Below are 20,283 nucleotides of genomic sequence, written 5' to 3'. Positions count from 1 at the left end.
GGCCGGTGCCGCCCCAGGTGGCGGCCATGTGGTGGCACCGCTGCTGGAGTCGGGAGGCGGTGGGACCATGTCAGACATCGTTTAGTGGGTGATATTGGTGGTAGGGGGATGGATGGGCTAGATGATCTTGGAGGTCTTTTCCAACCTTAACTATGATTTATTTATTGCTATCTCCATCTCTATGTCCCTAAGCACCATGTTCAACCTTTCCTTAAACACCCTCATGGATGGTGACACCACCACTTCCCTGGGCAACCCGTCCCAATGCCTGACTGCTCTTTCTGAGAAGAAACGTCTCCTCATTTCCAGCCTAAACCTTCCCTGGCGCAACTTGAGGCCATTCCCTCTAGTTCTATCACTAGTTATCTGTGAGAAGAGGCTGACCCTGAGCTCCCCACAGCTTCCTTTCAGGTAGTTGTAGAGAGCAACAAGGTCTCCCCTGAGCCCCTTCTTCTCCAGACTAAACAACCCCAGTTCCCTCAGCTGCTCCTCACAGGACTTGTGTTCCAGGCCCTTCACCAGCTTCATAGCCCTAAATAAATAAAACTGTGCCACATTTATGGCTGTCCATGAACTGGTTAAAGCACTATCTCTGTTCAGGTAGAAGCAGAGGAAGATCAGCCTGTCCTACCCCAATCCACTGACAGCAGGGGCAGAGTACGACTTCAAGCAATCATAAATCCAACCTCTAACCGGCGAGCACGTGCTGTTGCCACAAGGACATTCCTTCCCCAGGTCTTTGTATGCAGTTTCCTCAATTATTTTTAAGGAAAAAAGTTTGTATAGTCACAGTAAGCCTTTCATTTATTGTTAGAACAACATCTAAATATTTCAGTTAAAAACCTCAGTACTCGGCAAATGACCAAAAGAATTCATCAGCTATCTTGAGAGAATCAAAAATACTTGTCAGTTAACAGAGTGGAAGATGCCCTAGTTGCTTCCTGCTTCCTCTCCCTCTTTGACCCAAGGAAAATCTCCAGCTCAGTGCAGCATCAGCAGACAGAGACCAAAATAAATTAGTAGGGCTATGTGCCGGGATTTCTGATCTAGAAAGAGGAAGCCTGCTCTGGCTTCTCATGCCCGCTTTCAGCTTGGTATTGCTGCCCTGGCAAAGGGATGATTCTTCATTAAGTTCTCTAAGACGTTTATGTCCTATTAGTAAATTTTCCAGCTACCAAAATTTCTGAGGCATGCAAGTCTGACTGAGAAAAGGGAAAACTTCAGCAAGAAACAAACAAACAAACAAACAACTCAAATGCAGGTGTCTTGTTGTTCTTTATTAGAAATAAAAATAAAAATTCTTCACCATCCTGCAGCCTTTAGGCTTCCCAGTTCTCATGCTGGAAACAGTAACCAGGCTTCCCCAAAATCACTAGAATACTGTAAAGAGAAAAATGCTGGTAGCTTACAGATAGAGTGGCTATCAAAATGCTATATACCCATGAAAGCTACTCTTTGCCGTTTTACTAACAGATGATGGTGCCTTCCACATTATATAAACTTCAGCTGAGATTTTCAAACATTTTAAATACATTAGTAAGCTGTTTAATGAGATAGGTAAACATTGCTCAGAGCACTCCTCCTATATAACCTTGCTATTATTTGCTTTTCCTGTTCTTTCTACCCTCTGAACTTACTGTCTCTCAGGCTTCATCCTTCTACCTCCCCCCCCCACCTTTTCCTTCTCCAGTTCTAGCCTCCCTCACAGCTTCATGTGTTGTCTCGAAGGAAACAGACAGCTATATTAGGATTGACATTAACAGAAAAGAAGGATCAGAATACCACATTCAGGAATCGTGATGCTCACAAGCGTGCTGTATCAATACAGTAGTAAGCTGTTCCCCATCAAGCACTTTTTGTGCCTTTTCTGTGCTTGCTCTTGCAAAAGTTACCAGTGTAAAGTCATGCACGGACACCTACATTGGCCTGAGAATCAAGTTCCTCAAGCCTGTGAAGGTGCCAGCTGAGTCACACTATTGCAAAATGCATCTCTATTCATAGTCCACATTTAGCACTGGAATATCCTGAATTGTGCAGTTTACTGAATGGAAGGAATTAAGTGTTCCCCCCTCCACTATCAGAGATTATTTGTTTAGATGGTTTTTGTGTCTTGATCTCTACATTCCTGTTAATTTTGGGGTGTTAAAATATTTCAGAAATTATCTGCCATGTAACATGTTCAAATCACCAAAGAAAGAACAATTGATGTTGTCTAAATTAGCTCAAACTGTAAACGTGCTTATGAGTTTTTCAATTAAAGCTAGTACATTTAGGAAGCTGTTGTGAATGCTGTGGGCATCTACTGTCTTCCATGGTTACCAACATGTGAGTGAATAACAGAAAGCTGTTCAAACAGAGAAGACTTCTTCCACCAGAATACGTAGAATGAGTCCACAAAAAATAATTTCTGACCACAGCTATCAAAGTCTGCTCACAGTATACACCACTACTACTTGTAGCGTTATTGTGAAAGGATAAATGTCATTAATGCTAGCCTACAAGTTAGGCTAAATGCTGCAGAATGAATGTGAAATCAAATTCCAGTTGACATGTTAATACAGATTTTTTCTTCCATATGCACAACTGCCACATAAGTAGATATCAAAGCAGCTTTACTTCATAAATACTCAGAGCTTTAATTTAGTTTGGTATCACAAAATATTTTATGATTTCATTACAGAAATCATGATGGGGAAGATTAGGAAGAAACGTTTGTGTGTTAGCTCTAGGATAGCACAAAGATTGGGTAGGCATTTCAGTACCTTGCTATGTAATGGATCCCCAAACTGCAAAAATAAAACTGAAGAATTTGCCACTTTGGCATGCAAGAAGTTAGCATTTGTAAAAACAGAAGTTAGATAGAGATTTTCTGCATTATTCATGAACCTCAAACCCCTTGATTTTATGGTATTGTATGACAATACAACTGTTGGTAGCAGTAATTATGGTAGTACAATGGCAATTTTCAATTCGATATCTTAATTTTTGTTACCTGTGGCCTTCACCTCTACAATCTTTTCATATAAAAACCTTCCAGAAATAGGAAAAATGAATGCTTTCCTTCTATTGTATCTATAGCTGGCTTTACAAAAGAAGCCATGTTTGATCTTACTGAAATCTAGAGCAAAGCTCCTAGCAGAAGGCAAGATTTGGTTCTTAGAGAACAGACAGGCAAACTGTCACTTAAAACTAAATATTATCTTTACTGTAGTTGTGTTTTTTGGAACGTACAGTAGCAAGTACTTTTTTTTCCTTTTAAATTAGCCTGTATTATCTGACAGCATACAGGGATGAACTAAGCTTAAACAAAGATTTTGCTGAGCTGCTTGTGGACAATAAGTTAAGCCAGAACTGTACAGCTGTATATTCTTTCTGCACCTCGCTGCACTGTGCTATTAATGCTGCACTGTTAACACATCTCATGTATATATAATTTGGTGAGTAAATTTGCTCAAAGAACTCAAGTGTTTGCATGACTAACAACAACTTTCAGTTGTTCATAATGTTTAAGAGACTAAGACTCGAAGCAAGTGCATTTTCTTCACAATTCCTAAAACAATCATTCTCCCTCCCAGACAACCTTTTACAAGTGACTATGCCTGTGATGAGTGTCATTTTGATTAGATGACCAGTAAAGAGATACGTAGGTGTTCAGCAACTTTCAAATAGCATTTTGCATTCACTTCACTGGGTAAATGACAGAAAAATATGTATAAGAATGCTATTAGATCAAATTGTATGAAAATTGCAATTTAAATAGTAAAATGCTTTTTGATTATGGCAAGATATTATGCTTTTTAAGTTATTACTTATTGATACTGCTTATTACTTTTGATGCTGCTTTATGGAACAGTACAAGCAATATGCTTTTGCACATAAGTGTCTTATCTAAGGAAAAAAATAGAGGGCAGATGGTTTCTGGTAATAATCTGAATGCTATTTCCTTATTTTCTCTCTTCTAAATTCTTTTTTCCAATTCTGCTGTCCAAGGAGTTTTTATGGAGCTGCAGAAATAAAACCACAGACCTGCCAACAGAAGGATCATTTAAATTCTTCCTCCCTTTACACCACCTAAAATAAAACCATCAGCTGTCTGTTAAATTTACATAAAATGGATTGCAATGTATCCTCAGAGTGTTTTTTCTAAGAAATCCTCCTTTACAAATTATTTGTAAATATAGCCAGAGGAAGCACAGAGGCACTGAGGTAATAGGCAGTGACTGATTCGCTCCAGTTTACAAGTTCATGGAGGAGGAGGAAGCCAGTGAACACTGGCCAAAGATTCTGCATTGCCACGGACCAAACTAACAGCTATGAGGTAATGTACAGATTGCCTGTGCACATGATTCAGAGCCAGATTTCTTTCCAGGGAAGACTTCTAAACTTAGGAAAAAAAAAAATCCATATCTCCCAAAAGCGTAGTTTGAAGATGTTTATGGATACAGTTAAAATACTGTTATTTTTTCTTGAGGTGTTCTGTATGGAACTATCTTTAGATCTAATGTAAATAGGAACATTAAAAACAACACTGATTTTGACTAAGCTGTTGTCAATAAGGCAGTTAAACCACGGGATACACTGAGCAGCTCTCAACAAGTGAGGTAAAGACATAAATATAGCACTCAAGATAAAACATGTGTTGACTACTGTCTCGTACATACAGCTTTCCCAGTGTTTCATGAACAAAGCAAAGCACATCAGACAGAATCAGAGTGCTGTCTGACTTTTAACTAATAAAACCATCTTTCAAGAGAACTGACTTTTTTTTTTTCCAGGTTGGGGAAGTCCCGATCTGATGAGCGTTTTCAGCTAGAAAGCAAGAGAACTCAGTGGACAAGGCAACTTCTTTTCTATGCTCTCCTTAGATAACGAGTAGGGACAATGCTGCCCAAAGAGACCCAGATCATCCCAGAACCACCAGGTGCCCACAGGATACCAAGTGAAACAGATGCTGGAATGCACTTTTCCAACTCTTCATTTACAGATTCTCAAGACTAAGTTATGTTACAGACATGATCCTTTAGCGACTTCTTTTCTTTTGGGGGATGGAAGATAGGGTGGAAACAAACAAAGAACTGTTAACATAGGGACGGAACAGTTACCTGAGAACACTAAAGGTTACTCCAGAGCAACTTTGCTTCTTTGTAGATGACCATACTGGGTCTTCACAAGTAGGGGAAAGATTTGAAGAGCATGTGCATAGTCTACGCTTCCCATAGTTGTGGCTAAGGACATAGGACTTTATCACATCACAACACCGAACCACTTCATTTAGCTCACTAGCTACAAAAAGCATGAAACAAATCTAAGAGCAATCAGTCAATTTAACATTGCAAAATTCCACTGAAGATACACAACATATGGTATTTAATAATGAGGCACACGTGTCATCGTTGTTGGTTAGAGAAACTTTGCTAATCCAAAGAAGGAACCGTACACTATAGCAGAGCCCAGATTTCTGTCACATCAGTTTAACTTTAGGGGATATTAGTTATATACATCATAAACATACACACACTTTTACATACAAGACTCGTTTATTAATCTACCCCACTCCTGCTAGAATTACTGACTTACACGACTGAACAACTAAAGAAGAGAGCTATGCTACACAAAAGCGACTCTCAAAACCAACAACAAGCCAGAAACATTTACTGGTTTTATCTTACAAGAAAAGTAATAAACAAGTAAGGTAAGTACCATCTTCATGGAGCGTATGATATAACCTGGAAGATGTAATTGTATCCAGGAATTTCAGAACATTGACGTACCACTGGTAATTTCTATTAAACCGTGCACTTCAGCTGCAATATTTTGAATGTTAACGTCATGAAAATTAATTAGGATTCATCTGTGCTCACACTTGATTTTGCTGAATTGTCATGAGTTGTCTTCTCTTTAGGTGCATTCCACATATTTATTTGCCTGCTTTCTTATCTTTCAGGGAAGGTAGTGACATAGATGATATATAATCAAAAGCTGACACAGCTGTTTTTGCTGGAGGAAAAATGGCCAAGGAGAAAGAACACTGCCTCTTCACTGGCAGGAGCTGAGATTTTTGTTGTTGTTGTCTTACCACATATTTTGAGGTAGTGCAAACCTTCCAGCTACAACTGTGAACAATTTACTCAAGTTTGCCATCCGTTTTGGTGTCTTCCTACCTGACTTTTTTTTTTCAGATGGGTTTTTAAACACTAAAACCTACAGAACTTCCAAGCTACTATGTATCTAGAAATGCTTAGAAAACTACTTCATAGGCAACTGTAAGTACACTTTAGCAAATCACAAGAGGAGGCATCACTCCAATAACATGATTTTATAATGACAATAATAGGATATTAAAAATATCAGAAGCAAGTGACATTTGAACATCTGATAGTAGTCCTCAGTGCTGAAGCATCCGTGTCCTTTCTCTTTCTTTCTCCACCTAATTACATCATGGTTGTAAACCACTTCTTTTTAGCTACCACTGGTGCCTCCCACACCAGGACTCAGGACTGCCTGGTACACTCGTGGACTGCATCAAAGATTTGCTTATGTGACTTACAGGGGAAAGTGCTCATTAAGGGCTTGCATGACCTGCAGTTTTTTATACAACAAAATGATTCTTAGTATTAACTACCACCTTCTGGCTACAAATACCAAGCAAAACATATTTTCCAGATGGGAGCTGGTGACCTAAGAGTGTCCTCAGAGGAAAGAACGGGAACACTTCAAAATATTTTCTGAGCTTAAGATAGCCACTTGCTTGATACATTCATTTCTAGTGTAAGTGAAATTCTGGACGTGGTATCATGTTTTTGCCTCAGAAGCGATCGGTTTTGTAACACCACTCACTGAAGATATTGAACAGTTGAATGCATTTCCCACTACCAGTATGTTTTTTCTGTCTGCAGAGAAGTTTCTGTGAATAAAGAGGTTAATTTTACAAACAATGAAGTAATAGACTCTAACTCAAACTAACAGATTACTTAACATGTGCTTAGCTCACCTGTTTAAGTACATTCTAAGTACATAGAAATTGATAGCAAGCTTCCTTTTTCAACAAAGAGAGATAAAGATGGATATGTGGTTGTAGACACTGCTGGATTTGGGCAAGCATTACTGCAATGCAAAGCATATCAGACCAAGAAAAATCCTAACTATATCATACAAATTAGTTATTCTCTAAGTCAAGTACTTACACACTGTGCAAAAAAATATTTGTCCTGCTAGACTGCTTCTGTCCTACTTCCTGGCATGCTAAGTTTACCTGTAGGTCAAAGAAGGACATACTCAAACTTAATAAACCTATCTGAGTTCATTCACATAACCAGGCTGTAAGTATCTTGGACTTAAAGTCCCTCAAGAATTACCTTCCAAAGGAAGGTACTTAACAGAAAAATTGGGTAATTCAAGTACAAAGCTTAAGAACACTCATAAAAGAATTATTTGGTTTCAATCCTTTCAGTATTTGAGTATTTTCAGTATTCAGAGAATTGAGGCTTTTTTCATGTTAGGGAAGTTTGCATTAATAGTGCTGCCATGTGGTATAAGATCAAATTCAGCAGTAATAAATTCTAGTCCACATCAATGTCAAAATTATATCCTGAAGTTCTGCACTCTAATCACAGTAGAATGAATTCACGTCACGTAGTCAGTCTCTTTGAGTTTATAGCCGATGGCTGATAATGCAAAATGGAAGTTTCAGAGTGCTAGCGTAAGGAAAATGCTCAGACAGTTGTCCTGAAAGCAGTTATCTTCTTGCTAGCTACCACAACTCACTTAAATGTTTTCCCAAGCACCCCTGACTCCTAACAAACAGATGCACCAGACATATATAAGAGCTACAACTGTAGCTTAAAGTTTTGCACAAATTGTACTTTTTTTTTTAATCTAGGTTTACTAAACTGGATCAGACTTCTATCTAGTTCAGTAACCTGCTTGACAAAAAAGGCTTCAGAAGTTAACTCATGTATTACTTAACCATGAATAAATCAATAACTCTTATATAATGCTTTTGAACCAATATAAAGATTTGTTTAAAATCTTTGTTAAAATGTTAACTTGAATAAGTTAACTAACTCCTACAACTTCTTGTTACCATGAATTAAATTTATGTATGTAATATGGAAAAAATGTATTTTTTTTTTCATTTTTAATTTCATGCACACTTTTAGGCTTTTTTTTTCCATCTGTATTCATTGAAGCAGAATACAATATTCCATTTTTATTTTCAATTGCACATCACTTTTAACCTTCAGTGAAGACAATGCAATATTTCAGTTAGCCCAATACAGGTTTGGGTTAAAGGCAGCATATGATGTGAATTTACACTGATAATTCAGAACAGAAAATATTTTGTAGCTGCCACCATGAGGCAACGGCATGTATTGCTATTGTCTGAATAAAGCTGGAACTGAGTAATCAAATTTCCTTATATTCTGCACACAACACTTTCAACAAGTCACTGAGTTGTACAGAGTTACGGCTTTTAAAAAGGTGCTTACAGGTTTAAAGCCTTAAAGCATTATGTATGCTACAGTTCAACACCGAAATGTGTCAGCATTCTTGCAGGCTGCATTATAATAAATTGAACTGCAACTTTGCATGAAGAGTTATAAATTAATAGCATTTCTGAAACCAGGTCTCCACCTTTCCGAATAAGGAAGCTGACTTACTGCAATGCCATCTAGTGATAGGATTTTTAAATGTGGGAAGGCATCCTCCCTCTCTAGATGTATTGGAGGTCCCCCACTCCCTGCCATCTGGGGATCAGGTATTTACAGTCTACAGGAGCAATCCACTAGAAGGTTGTGATTTTTTCCCTGCTTAGATCTATGGCAATCTGGAGCTTGCTCAGCCTGTTGCACCCTGCTCATAGGCTTTTGTTATTTTTCTTCCTGCAATAGTCCAACCAAAGTAAATACATTAAAATACCATGCTTGTAACTTCTTTACTGCTCTGAGTAACTATCAGAAGCTTTTGTTGTATTTTTCCATTATTTTTAAAAGGAGTTTAATCAATATCATTTTTACAAATATTGTAAATCTTATTTTTTTTTAAATTTCCAACATTTTACAGACATATGCTCTTAAAATTTGATAGATAGTATTAACAGCATTGTATGAAATAGCAGAGCAAAGGTAATATAACACATACCCACAAGTTCTCCGAAGTAAAATACATATTGACATACTGTTTGGCATTCTGGAGGAAACAAATTTAAAAATGCCTATAACACAAAATGTGGCAGACTTTACCCTATCTGACAATGAACAAGTCAATAGTCTTTTAAAATGATTCAGTTTTAAAGGCTTACATCAGTTAGATATTGCTTAGTGCATTGCTTACATATCATGGTAGCATGAAGCCTACAGAATAATTTTTTAATGCTTCTGCAAGTATCATTTATTTGTAAGAAATGCAAATCTGAATGGAATTAGCACTCTTTTTTTAGCCAGATGCAAACCCCTGTTAAACATACAGACTGAATCAATACAAACTGTATGCCACACAGATGGAACATAAATGAAGATCTGTATGGACAGCATGAAAGCCTCAAGAACCAGAATCTGTCACCCTTACAACAAATAGGATGTGAGTTTAATGCAGTGATGGCCCCTTGATTGAAAAACCTTGCAACTAATTGCTTCCTACCATGACTTTAACAATCTGGACAACAAAGAATTCTCACTTGCAGCAGCTGGGTTATCTACATGGTAAAGCATTCTCAGCAGTGGCAGCAAATTCTGCATCAAATACACAGATACAAATCTTTCCATGCTCCACTGTCAGACTGTACAGAAAAATCTTTGAGTAATATTAGATGTAACAAATTGCTTTAGAGAATCATATGAATGCATAATACTCTAGTTATTCACAGTACTACCCTTTCTCTTCAAATTTCCTCAATTTTATTTTTAAAATGCTGATGTTTTTATTGGTCTTAATTGGGCAATTTCTTCCACTAATCATCTGGGATTTATCAGTGAGAAAAGCATCCTATGCTGTGCAAGGCTACTGTGATTTCTGTGCAAGGCTACTGTGATTTAGAGCCCAGATTATCTTGCAATATTGAAAAAGCCTTGGCGTTAACAGCAAGTTGTCAGTACAACTTCCAAGGTTACTCAAGAAAATGATGCAAGTATGTGTTCTTATGCAAGCTGAGAAAAGAAACTATCGGATTACCCCTGGAAAATCTGGGTCAACCTAAAGCTACGAGGTACTAGCAACTGTTGGGGTCCAAGAGCCCCAGAATCCCACACTATTTTCCTTTCCTCTGAAAAGAGTGCTCTCAAATCAACTCTATTACAAGCACTAGATTAAACTTCAAGTGTAACACTTCTATGAGATTTCGTACTGCCAGTTTGTTGTGGTTTAGCCCGGCTGGCAGCCAAACACCACACAGCCGTTCGCTCACCCTCCCCCCTCCCTCTCCGGGATGGGGGAGAGAAACGGGAAAGTAAAGCCTGTGAGTTGAGATAAAGACAGTTTATTAAGACAGGAAAAATAATAACAATAATAATAATAATAATAATAATAATGTGTACAAAATAAGTGATGCACAATGCAATTGCTCACCACCCGTTGACCGATGCCCAGCCTATCCCCGAGCAGCCGGCCCCCCCTCCACCCTGGCTAGCCACCCCTATATATTGTTCAGCATGACATCAGATGGTATGGAATACCCCTTTGGCCAGTTTGGGTCAGCTGTCCTGGGTCTGTCCCCTCCCAGCTCCTGCTGCACCCCCAGCCTGCTCGCTAGCAGGACAGAGCGAGAAGCTGAAAAGTCCTTGGCTTGGTGTAAGCACTGCTCTACAACTATTAAAACATCAGCATGTTATCAGCGCTCTTCTCATTCTAATCCAAAACATAACACCCTGCCAGCTACTAGGAGGAAAATTAACTCTGTCCTACCTGAAACCAGGACACAGTTGCATCATCAGTCCATTGTGCTTAAATATGCAGATTTCAAGCAGTATTTGACAATTTAAAGACATTAAGTCTGTAACCAGCCATTACAGAACCAGAGCTTTTTTACTCCATTGGCATTCTTTGGGATTTGAGAGTAGAGGTTGTCAGATACAGCTACACGCACCTCCATGAAATACACTGTCATGGAGTACTGAAACATGTTAACCCCCAAATAATAAAATAGTTATGAGGCCTACAGATAGTAGGTGCCAAATGGTGCTAGTTACGCTTCTCCAAGGCAGCATCTCTACATCTCTATTCATGCTTGTACATCCAGCCCTGAAACAAAGACAAACTTTGTGACGCATTTGTTCTCTAGGTCTGCAGAGACCCTTTTTCACCTAGCAAAAAGGTGATATTCTTCCCTTCAGGGAATGCTGCAACAGAATTAAAACACGTACTCACCAACATATCACATTCAAATCTGCCACAAAGATCAGTGTATCCAGTAACTTCTACAAGAAGCCAGTACTTAGTTATCTACTTACTGTAAAAACTAACTGTATATTTGTGAACGTAACTACTAAGCTCATTACAAGAGGCACGGTTGGTATTCTGAGCCCTCTTTTAATATTTTTTCTTTATGCAGTCTTAAATTTGCTCCTTGGATTGTATTCTTTGAAGAGCTCCTTTTGAATCCTATCACTTGGAAAGGTAACTATGTAACAAGGAAAGAAACAGCTGAAAGGAAAATTAGTTTTTTTGTGTTTTTTTTTTTTTTTAATTCAAACCACTCATTTATTTCTTAAACTATTACATATGTTATTTTAGGCAAAAGTGACAGCAAAGGTTTTCTACCCACACTAAAGAAGTCAATGTATGATTAGTATCTTCATCAAGAAAGTTTGGTTTCAGTATCAAGACAATACCCAATTGGTCATGGACCATGTTTGTCTGGTGCTGTAGACTAATGCAATTAGTCTACTGTAATTAATGTAGCTATACCAATTTATACCAGCTTTCACAAGTATTTGTGAATCAGATTACACCAGTCTTCCAAAACACTAGCTTAGGATAAGCCTCAGTATTTCCCAGGTTCAACTCTTCAAAATCAATGAGCAATAAAGCCTGCCTCGGGGAATTACTAATCGTAGGTTATGAGTGTCACAAGCAACCACGTCATAAGATTTCTTTCATAAACTGAACACACAGTTATTTTCCTCCTCTCCTAATTCACTGGCAGCTGGTTCCAAAAACCTTGGTGCTCTGAAGGGTAAGACTTCCTCCCAGCATTGGAGAGATTTCAGGAATGCATTCAGTGCATGTAACTTTTCTTCAAGTCCAAGTTAATTTAAAGAAAAAAAAAACAGTTCCAGGTGAAACAGTCTTTTCTTTTTCTTTTTTTTTTTTTTTTTTTTAAATACAAATATATCTAAAAAGGCCATTTTGGTGCCTTATTTCATTTACTTTAAACAGTCTGCCTGCTTACTAGAAGCATGTTCCTTCATTACATCCAGGATTATTCTCCAGACACCTTTTCTTTTCCCAAGCATTATTAAGTGTCCTTCCCAAAATATTTTTTGTTAGTTTAACTGTATGGATCAACTCTTTTTGTCTCAAAAATTTTTGTTTCCCCGGATTCTGTGTTAGCCTTAAAATACTGCTGGTATAAGCCGGTAAGGCACTGCAGCAGTGTAGCGCTTCCAGTCCTTCCCATATTTGCTGAAACAACGGTGTTCATCCCTAATGCAACGGTGAGTCAACAGAATAGTCATATAAATGATGTAGAAATAAGGCAAGATGTGTTCAAACCCACAAGTCAGGCAGTAGGCCAGGGAGCCCATCAAATCTCCTGTGTAGTTAAAATGGCGTGCCCAGCCCCAAAATCCTGAGGTCATCAGCTTGCTGTAGTACTTGGTCCCATCCACAGACATGTAAGAGCACTCAATGTATTCTGGCTTCTTCCCCCATATCCTGCAGTTGCCGTTTGTACGCCGGAAGAGATCTTTCTGGTGGTTCGTCATTCTGAAGATATAATAGCCTACCAAGCCCAACATCAAGACCCCTATGGCACTGGCTGTGCTCAGCTGCACAGGGTGGTAGACCAAATATAAACCCTGGGGAGCAGAAAAGAGACAATCAGTTCTTCACTTTAAAAACATGCTTAGGATGCCAGACTAATTCCTTGACCTCCAGTGACCGAGAATGGAGGGGAAAAAAAAAAAAGTACCAGTAAAACTATGGAATATTTTCAGAAAATATTTTCTGCTTGCTACGTTGCCTCTGTCTCTCTTTCCAAAATTGCATTTCATAGGACAAACAAGAATAAGGGAGAAGTCGTGAAGATGCAGACTAAATGAGGTAGGGGAAAATAAAACCACACAAACAAAAACACCCAACATCCAGGAGTACAGAAAGGGCCTGAAAGGATTTAGAAAAAATATACAGACACAACAGACAGTGTCAGAAAGGGATACAAAAAATGGAGAGGAAAAGACGTCAATTCCATGCAGGGACAGTAGGCTCTACTACAAGCATACTGCTATAAGAATATTACAACAGTTAGTTAGCATTCAAACCATTAAGAAAGAAATTAAGATACAAATCATTCTGCTGGGAAGAGCAGTTCTGGAAGGTTTCCTTCATTTTAGACCAAACATCTATTGTACCACATTTTTACCTGCAGAGTGTAGAGGTAAGGCAACCAAACACAGTCTCCCCAGCCCAAGTACCATCCAAAATGATCATGGCAGATATCAATCGTTTTCAAATACCAGGCTTCATTCCAGAAGAAGTCCAAAACGTAAATACCCTGAAACAGAATGATTCTACTTTAATAACACAGTGCTGTCACCTGTCATCCTGTCTACCAGTAACAACCTAATCTTTTGTTCTGTCTTACAACAAAAATCTCAAAGCTGATGTGTTTTCATTTTAACACTTCAAAAATAAAGGCATTAAGAGGAACATAACATGTACAGCAGAGATTTATAATACAACTGTATAGCTAAAGCAATAATAAGTAATACATAGCAGTATTAACCAAAATAAATTAGCATGTGGAGAATAGATGCATTACCTAAGGACGTACACTTAAGAAATGCACTTGCATTTTATTGCTCCTGCCTCTCAGAGAGTAGGAATAGAGCTTCTGTTAAGTAGGCTCCCATTTATACATATGAATAAATTCAAACTATTAGTTGTATTTATTACTTTGGGGTCTCCTCAGGAGAAAACATAGCACTGCAGTGGCTATTTTTAGGTGTTGGAGACATCTGCATTTCTGCATGTCTTGAGGAAAATAAATAAATAAATAATGCAAAGCTCTGCACTCAAAAAAAACCTACCCCAAGCGTGCTCCAAGTAAAGCCACAGAATGTTGTCATTGTTCTCTCTGGATTCAAGATCAAGCTAGATCATAGGCTCAGAAAAATCTCTCTAATTTAAGCCTATACTGAAATCTGCTGGCACAGGCATAACTATGCCAGTGGTAGCACACTGGATTATTCACAGGGACATGCTGAATGAAAGAAAGTGTCCAAAGAAGCAAGTCCCAAAGCATCAACACTGAATGACATTGTTCAGGCCAGGAAGAATAATTTAAGTTTGGTTTCAATGCAAGAACTTTTTCCTACTTTAATACTAGTTTATTTCCAAACTGGTAACTTGTTTTCCTCCTCCAAATTTACCTGCAGGACATTGACGAGGATCATGGAGTTGGTTACTTGACCATACAGCTCCTGTTGTTTAGCAGCATAGGAAAGGTTAATCAGAGTCCAGGCTACAATACCAGGGCGCCCATTGAAGAACAGCTTGAAATCAAACCACTTTCCTATTCGAGGGTTAAATTCAATCCCCATCATGTAGTCGTAAAAGAAGTTGCCAGTGAATTTGCTAGAAAGCACAAAAGATTAAAAATTTATATTGTTATAACAAATACACATAGTTAGTATTCTGACTATACATTTCAGATCATTTCCTAAGGGGCCTGATATAACAATAATAAAAATTATAAGACCATGTAATGCAATATAAGGTAACAATTGATTAAACTAAAGTATTACAGTACAAGAGATAAATTGTAGCTTCAGAGGCATCGTGTTTAAACTTGCTATCACTTCCCAGGAGTCCAACTATAACCTTATTTGTTAGTCATAAATAAAACAGATGCATCCATGACACCAAGGATGCCACAGTCACACGACATGCAGCATGAAACACAATGGATGGTGCATGTCTTAAAGTAAAGAACCACAGTTCTACATTACTATATGTCTGATTTCCTTGTAGGCTCTTATTAAAGCAACATACCAGTCTTTGGCATTAGTAGGGAAAAAGTAGCCTTTTATCATTGCAAATGTGGAAACTACATATCCCAGGATATTGGCACACCAGAGGAGAGGAATCCAATTGTCAAAAATGATGGTAGGCGAGAACCAGTGGAAGTAATAGGCATTTGCAAACCAAAGTACATGGGTTATGATCCAAGCCTGGAGTCCATTGATTTCATACTTATTTACTACACCTGAAGTAGGAAGGAAAAAAAAATCAGTATTACTGATATTACATTAGTACAGTTATTAATAAGGATATGCATACAATAGCCATGTCAATCAAGCGCTCATGAAGTGACCTACCCTCCTTACCTCCCTTGAATGTCGTCCTCCTAGTTAAGTATCTTGCGGCACTTTTCTGAGTTTCATTAGATTCTGCCACAACCTGTAGGCTAAGATTTTTCTTAACTCTCTTCACAAAAGGGTGGATTTGTAATCTCACAATCAGCCAAGCTCTCAAGTCATCCTCTGTCACACTTAGCCCACATCACACATTCTGCTCAAGTCTTGCAGGTTAACTTGGCTCAAATAAGATGTGACTGCATTGTCAGATTCTAGCAATAGTCTGCTGTTGATTTAAAGCACCAAAATTATCAGTCTGTATTTTTCCACTGCTGATATTGTCCTTGCTGTATTTTACTTAAGTATGAACAGATCACCTAATTACATGATAAATAGCTTTTTAAGAGAGAGAAGTTCTGTAATTTATTCTAAAAGAAGATGAATATTTGTTTGATTGTTTGAAATAAGCATATTGAAAGTGAAAACATTTATGTCCACCTTTCCTGCAGGTATGTACAGATTATTAAGGACTAAATAAAGAAATACTATAATTTAGAAAGTGTGATTATGTTGTGGTACATCCCAAGAAATAACTTACCAGCAGGAGTGACAGCACCTTCTTGTATACCTCCTACATATCCAGGAAGAAACTTGTGGCAGAAGTCAGGAACAAACACATACAAAATCACCTAGAAGTGAGGGAACATATTAACAGTAAGAAAACAGACAAGACAAAACCCAAAAAAGTTTCATACACATACTAAAGATAACAGTCAGTTTCAATTAGATAAGCAAATATTATAAGATTAGCTGTTGTGATTTTAGACCAGTAATATGTCCAAGCTACAGAACAATTTTAAACATGCCCTTCATATATGGTTGTAAGCCTTTTTTGGCTGAGAGAGGACTGTTTCTAGTTAGATTTGGGTCCTTATCCTTTAATTTTAAAACATTATACTTAAGTAACTTTCCAATTTGGAAAACAACAGCAGTAGTTTGCTAAGTTTGAAGATATTTTACAAAAAAAAAAGTCACAAATAAACATTCTTTTAGAGTTTGTCTATAGAAAAATACATCCCTTCTGCAGTTACTTTATGATAGTACTTATTGTGTATTAATTTAAAGTAAATCAGTATTTTTGTTATATGGTCAGTTTATCTTAACCACATCATCTGAGACTCTTGTAGAAGTCATCCATCTAAAGCATCTGAATTTATATTGTATGAAATACTTATATCACAGAGTTATCTGTGAGAACAAGCAATACTGAGATTCATCTAGCTGCATTATCCTGTCCTGACTCACTGCCACACACAATGATTTAGCATGGTATTATATGAGACTCAACAGAAAGAACAGCACTTGTGAGGCAACCTTCTTTCACTGTAAGACCAGAACTGGTATCTTGAGTGCTTAAAACCTATATAATCTCTTAGTAATTCCTGAAATTTTCATCTGACAGACTATTTTGCCATTACGTAAAAAAAATACAGTATTCCAGTTAGTTCTACCCTTCTTTCATCTGAAGGATAGATACATGCTTGTACACCCACACAGACACACTACAACTAGATTGTAATTCAATAATATACCTGGAAGGCAACCCAAATAATATAGATGCCAGCAGCTGTATAGGTCAGTGTAGGAGTCTTGTTCCAGATGTCAGACAGATGTTTATTCCTCATGAGCAAGTCAATGAGCGGATCAGTCAGAGAGCACTTGTACTGGTCACAGGACATTATGAAATAATACACAATAAGCGGTGCGAACATGAGCAGGAAAAGGATGCTTGCCAAGGAAAACCAGTCTACCTCCCTGTAATCCAAAACAGAACATTTTTTTTCAGCTTTCAGTTACAACAGCAGTTCTGATTAAGTAAAGCAATTTTATTTTTCAGTGGTCTTTTTAGACTAACTGGATGAAAATGGAAAATGTTTTTAGAGCACATACGTTTCTTTGGGTCAAACAGTGACAGGAAGTTTAGCATGTTACATACTTTACCACAAACTGTTATAAACCGATGCTAGTTAATTAGAGCAACATAACAGATAACATCTCCCCTCCAAAAAGCACACTATTATTACAGTCTTCACATGTTTGATAGCAGTCACAGGTACTACTGGTAAAGCATTCAGATGGAGGTGGTAATAGAATCACAATACCATGCAAAGCTTGGAAACACAGATGAGATAGACCCCGAATAGCCAAAAGCTGAACATGCTCCAGCACCACTGTCTGTGGTAAGAAACCATATGGACACCCGCTGCTGTTTTCAGCTGCAGTACAGTACTCCACTAATATTTTCACCACACTCTAACAACAGGAATATGGGCCATAAACCTTGCTGCTGCAGGTGGTGTCAGCTGGCAGTACCACAGACGGATGCCTATTTTCCAAATTGCAGCAAATATTTTGTTTAGCCTTTGAAGAAACTACAAATTTCACGGAATATTATGGTTTGTTTTTCATTTTGCAAGAAGGGTTGTATTTTAACCCAAGCCATCTGGCAAGCTCCATATTTAAAAACCTTGAGGAACTCTTCTTTGGCACCTGTTACTACAGCTCATTAACCAGGAGCTTTCAACGTTAGGTCAATGTACCCATGTTTTGAAAACAGAGTAAAGATTAAAAAGAATGTAACATCTGTAAGAGTACGTAGGAACCGATTTGAAATACAGTGACTAATTAGGGTCATCAACTTCTCTCACCATGCTCTTCCCCACTGGACTTGAGAAGCTTGAGTATCATTTTGGATGTTTTTGTGGTTTCGTTCTTCAGATTTTTTCTCCTTGTGGGCTGCCATGGCGTTCTCTGTGAAAGCAAATATTCATACTGTTACTCCAGCTTGTTCTCACTAGGTCTTTTGGCTCTACTGAAAAGAAATACTAGTTATTAAAAACAATTAAATAGCTTTCAATTACGAGAAATTTTGGAGTGAAGAAGAGGAAAGAAAAAAAAAATCTTTCCTAAATCCTTCTGGCCTGGCCTGGCCTCATCCCCAAGGCCCTGCCTGGCCATCCCAGGTCTGTGTCTGACGCTGGTTCCCTTCACCAGGCCTGACCCTGACCTTCATCCCTTGGCTGATGGCCCGGCCCGGCCTTGGCCCAGCTGCATCACCACAGGCCTGCCTGGCAACCACGGAATGTGGCCCTGACCTACTGACTGACTTGCCTCGGTTATCAGAAGTGCTAACCGCCACCTTATGTTTCAGCAGAGACATGTAAAATACTGTCAGAGGCAGACATTTGGCTGAGATGTGAGACAGAAGCAGTCTCATTCCAGGTGTAAATGCTTCCATGACAAGGTTTCTAATGCAAGTAAAGCACTAATCTAAAGACAATACTATCGAGCACATTCAAGAGAAAATAGACTGAAGAGACTTACTGTACCAACGTCAGAGTGCAGAAGTTTAGTCCAGTTAGTGGTGTCAGTTTTGCTTTACAATAGTAATTTTGCAAAGACAGAAAGGCTCTTAACCAGGAAGCATCAGTCAGAAGAATTTTGGCTGGATGAAGCCTTTGAAGTTATTCAATTCAGCCCCACCTATCCGAGCTGAGCGCAGGGCCAGCTTAGACCAGACTGCCCAGTTAAGTTTTGCATATTTCCAAGATTCCCCATGATTTGTCAGTCTTACTGAGAAAGCAGGCCTCTTCTCTAAGAGAGAAAATAAATCCTAGGCTGAGGCTTTTCATGGCGTTTAGATTTGTCCAGGGTTCCTATGTAACCAACAGCCCGGTCACTCTGCAGAGCCGTGAACGGGATTTGAGAACTGCTCAGCCTGTTGAGCGCTTGCAAAAACCCTGCCTGCAGCTGGCAGCACCTGGAGGTTTGTGCAAGCCCCCCCCAGAGTTATCAGTAATCCCCCCAGACAGCACAGAAACACGGTGACCAACCCGTTACTAAAACTGTAAGCGGCTAAATAATAAAGAACAGCCTTCCGCCAGGCTGCATGCGGGATCCACGCCTTCCCCCCTGCTTACAGCTGCCATCAAGATTCGCCTTTCTACGCAGCAGCCTGAACAACTGCCTGCCTAAGCCTACCCTAGCCTGAGGTTCCTGCTCCTCTTCCCACACCCCCTTCCCAGCTCCTCAGCCACCTGCCCACCGCGAGGCGGCCGCGGGCACCCACCTGCAGGCAGCGGCCGCCGGGCCTTCCTCACCTCACCTCACCTCACCTCACGCGGCTCCCGCCGAGCCGAGCCGAGCCCCCCAAAGCGCCTCGCCCCCCGCCCCAGCCCAGCTCGGTCCCGCCCCCTCCTCGCCGCGTCGGCCAATCGGCGCCGCGCTCCCCTCCCCCCCGCGCCACCCCATTGGCGGAGCGCGCTCAACCCATGGGCCGAGCGGCGGCGCGGGGCGGCCCTGGGGGGTTCCCGCTGCCGGCACCGCGCGGTGCGGCCCCGCCTCGCGGCCTCGGCCGTCCGCCCCCGCAGGCCGGCCGTGTGGCTCCGGGCTGTGCCGGCTGCTGGGTGCCCGGCACCCGTTCAGCCACCCTGCGCCATCTGCGTGCTGCGGGGCCCTGCAGCTTCAGCACAGAGGCCTCTGTGCAACACCAGTGGTGTGCTGGGGGCAAACAGCCCGAAATGCAGCAGAAACGCCCTCACCTTGGCTTTCCACAGCCCAGCACTGAAATCCTAGAGTGTAACCATCACCTGTGCACCTCCTCTGTTTTCCCCGTTGCTCCTCAAGGCACAGCTCCTCGCCCTCACACAGTATTTGCCATGCAGCTTGCAGGGTGTGATCCCTCCCGGCTGCCATGGGGTGACATGCTGTC

General features: G+C 39.7%; 1 protein-coding gene across 6 annotated transcripts in view; it reads right to left on the bottom strand.

Moving 5' to 3' along the window:
• Positions 1-10,466: 10,466 nt before the first annotated feature.
• Positions 10,467-20,283, bottom strand: part of DHCR7 (7-dehydrocholesterol reductase) — a 31,948-nt gene continuing 22,131 nt past the window's right edge. For 2 of the 6 annotated variants that reach the window (XM_050711339.1, XM_035552022.2), the window contains 7 exons: positions 18,221-18,323; positions 17,105-17,327; positions 16,111-16,201; positions 15,208-15,421; positions 14,586-14,790; positions 13,577-13,708; positions 10,467-13,013 (listed from right to left, as the gene is read on the bottom strand). In XM_050711339.1, coding sequence (XP_050567296.1) covers positions 12,549-13,013; positions 13,577-13,708; positions 14,586-14,790; positions 15,208-15,421; positions 16,111-16,201; positions 17,105-17,327; positions 18,221-18,315 — 1,425 coding nt within the window. In that variant the 5' untranslated portion in view covers positions 18,316-18,323 and the 3' untranslated portion in view covers positions 10,467-12,548. Of the gene's footprint in view, positions 13,014-13,576; positions 13,709-14,585; positions 14,791-15,207; positions 15,422-16,110; positions 16,202-17,104; positions 17,328-18,220; positions 18,324-18,896; positions 19,788-20,283 lie in introns of those variants that run through there. The other 4 variants (XM_035552020.2, XM_035552023.2, XM_035552024.2 and 1 more) reach the window with 4 other exon arrangements.

The sequence above is a fragment of the Cygnus atratus genome, chromosome 5, assembly GCF_013377495.2.
Source record: "Cygnus atratus isolate AKBS03 ecotype Queensland, Australia chromosome 5, CAtr_DNAZoo_HiC_assembly, whole genome shotgun sequence".
Classification (NCBI taxonomy): Eukaryota; Metazoa; Chordata; class Aves; order Anseriformes; family Anatidae; genus Cygnus; species Cygnus atratus.
The sequence above is the reverse complement of the archived record's forward strand: the minus strand, read 5'-3'. Positions and strand labels throughout refer to the sequence as shown.